At 47.8% G+C, this 2457-nt stretch overlaps 1 protein-coding gene across 1 annotated transcript in view; it reads right to left on the bottom strand.

The window, feature by feature from the left end:
- Positions 1 to 2457, bottom strand: part of TPRG1 (tumor protein p63 regulated 1) — a 53876-nt gene that overhangs the window by 4552 nt on the left and 46867 nt on the right. Inside the window, exon 4 of the mRNA XM_019532540.1 lies at positions 1415 to 1568. Coding sequence (XP_019388085.1) covers positions 1415 to 1568 — 154 coding nt within the window. The remainder of the gene's footprint in view (positions 1 to 1414; positions 1569 to 2457) is intronic.

The following is a 2457-nucleotide window of genomic DNA, read 5'->3' as shown; positions in this document are numbered from 1 at the left end:
GGGAGCCCACATACACGAGAACAGTGCCCACAGAGGAAGATGCTAGCACGCTTTCAGGCCGCTCACCCCCTGTATATGCAGCACCTTTTTCTCTCTAAACATCTGCAGGTTCCCTCCTGCACAGCCAGGGCAGTATTCACTAATGGTTTCAGTCCCTAGCCTCCCCCTCATCACTGTCTGACTCTCAGGCCAGTCCCATTAGACTCTGAACTGCCCAAACGCAGACTTTGTTTCACACCCACGGTAGTGAAAGCATTACTGGAAATTATTTATACTCTATTTGCAAGAGCGGACTACTTCGTCTGTAAAAACACGCGCGTGCACATTATACCGAGCCAGCATATTGCACCATAAGCTGAGACAGGGCTGGAGCAACTACCATGCATTTCCAACAGCTGAATTCAACCAGAGGGCTAAACAAATGCTACTGGCAGCCCATTTCCTTGCAGAGCTTTCAGTTTTCCAAATAAAAAAAAGGATCGGGTTGCACCAAGCCCTGGATGTAGGAAGCAGGGAGAGAGGTGGGTTTTCTGGGAGCTGCCATTGCTTACAGGGTGCCCACAGTTTTTTAAAAACCCTAGCTCAGGAGTTTGAGTTTCAGTCTGCGGTCAGAGGTAAGAGGCCACTGCTCACTTCCTATTTACATTTCTCCGTGGCTGCACTCTCTGTTCCCAGACCAGAATTCACTGGCAAGGGAAGGCAGACAAGACTCTTTGGGTAGATGTGATATCTTCACCAGCACACTTTCTCTATGCCAGAAGAAGGGTGTTTGTGCCCAAAAGCTTGCATTGAACAATTTTTCCAACTATTTAGTTGGTCTAATAAAAGATAGCATGTCTACCCAAAGTATGTCCTTAGACCAATATGGCTACAACCATCAACCCTGGTAAAGGAAGAGAATTGCAGAGCCCACCCTCTGGCCTGGCTGCAGCACGGTAGAGGACAGGCAACCTACTTTCTAGGCTCCATGTATATCGTGTTACACAACAGTTACGTGTCTGTGCGTTCACAGGGGTGGACAAAGGTGGCATGCGTGGATACAGTGCATTGCCTGCATGCAGGACCATGTTCAGAGCCAATGTTGCACTGAGAGGCCTAGATCCCAAGATGGGGGTGAGGGAAAACAAGCCAGGAAACCTCAAATGCTCTGGTTCATTTGGTTCACTTTAATTCTCATTTGGCCCCTCTCACTGTAGTCCTCACACACAGGAATGGCTCCATCTGCACAGACAGTCGCACAAGTCTGGGGTGCAGGACTGGGGTAATAACCGAATTGCAATGGGAGGCAGCCCATTGCCTCTGCTATGAGATCAGCCTCTGGCCTCTTGGTCCCTCTACATACAAGCTTGTCACTGTCCTGGGGTCCCACAACCATGGCTTTTATTTGCTGCCCTGAGGGGCTAATGCTTCTTACCTGGCAGATGTCAGTGAACCTCTGACTGCTGCCCTTCACGGGATGCTCCATGAATGTGACATACGGGACCTCTGTGGACCACGGGTTCCAGCGGGACAGGAAAGACGGTTCTTTCAGATTATCCCAGTGGATTCGCAAGCCTTCTCCTTCTCTCCTAGCGAACAAGCCATCCAGACAGAGAAACGTGCATTAGATGGGGTGACTCAACACAGGGATCTCAACCCTACTTAACCAGCAACTTTCCATAATCAAGGACAGCGCGTTAGGCAGAAGGGTGAGTGACATGAAAACCCTGGTTGTGAGAGTTTTTAAAAAGGGGCTTCAGGTACAACCTGCTTGGATACCTCTTTACGTTGCAGCTTGAGGGATATATGATTCTCAAGGTGAGTAATTACACTATTAGGTGCTAAGTGTTTATAGAGTCCCAAACTGGGAGTCAGGGACTTCTGAGCCTTTCTAAAGACATGGGTGCAACCATCACTAGGGTAGACAGTCCCGCATTTAGCCACCCAAAAAACTATCCGATACCACTTTATTTTAATGCAGGCAACACACAACTCCTTGCTTTGTCTCTCCTGACAGAATAATAACCAAGCCCAGCCCCCAGTGATAGCAGAATCATCCCTGTCTATACTATCTCGTCCAACTTTCTGTCCAACTTTAAGGATAAAGGCTCCACAGCCAAGGCAATTTTTTCAATACTGAACCACCCTCAGAGTGAGAAAGTTCTTCTAAATATCCACTCTAAATTCCCCTTGTTGTAATTTAAGGTCATTATTTTGTGTCCCATCCCGTCTCAGTTAACATTATAAAGCCATCCTCATGCTAGAAATGGCTGGACATGGTTGAAGATTCACTTTCAACACATGGATTTGGTAAGCTTCCAGTGGAGGTCATAGTTTCATAGTTTCATAGTTTCATAGTAGCTAGAGTCGGAAGGGACCTAGGTAGATCATCTAGTCCGACCCCCTGCCTGAGCAGGAAAGAGCACCGGGGTCAGATGACCCCGGCAAGGTGCTCATCTAACTTCCTTTTAAAAATCC

This window comes from Crocodylus porosus, unplaced genomic scaffold (assembly GCF_001723895.1).
Source record: "Crocodylus porosus isolate Cpor-Errol unplaced genomic scaffold, CroPor_comp1, whole genome shotgun sequence".
NCBI classification, from domain to species: domain Eukaryota; kingdom Metazoa; phylum Chordata; order Crocodylia; family Crocodylidae; genus Crocodylus; species Crocodylus porosus.
This window is presented reverse-complemented; position numbering and strand designations above follow the sequence as displayed.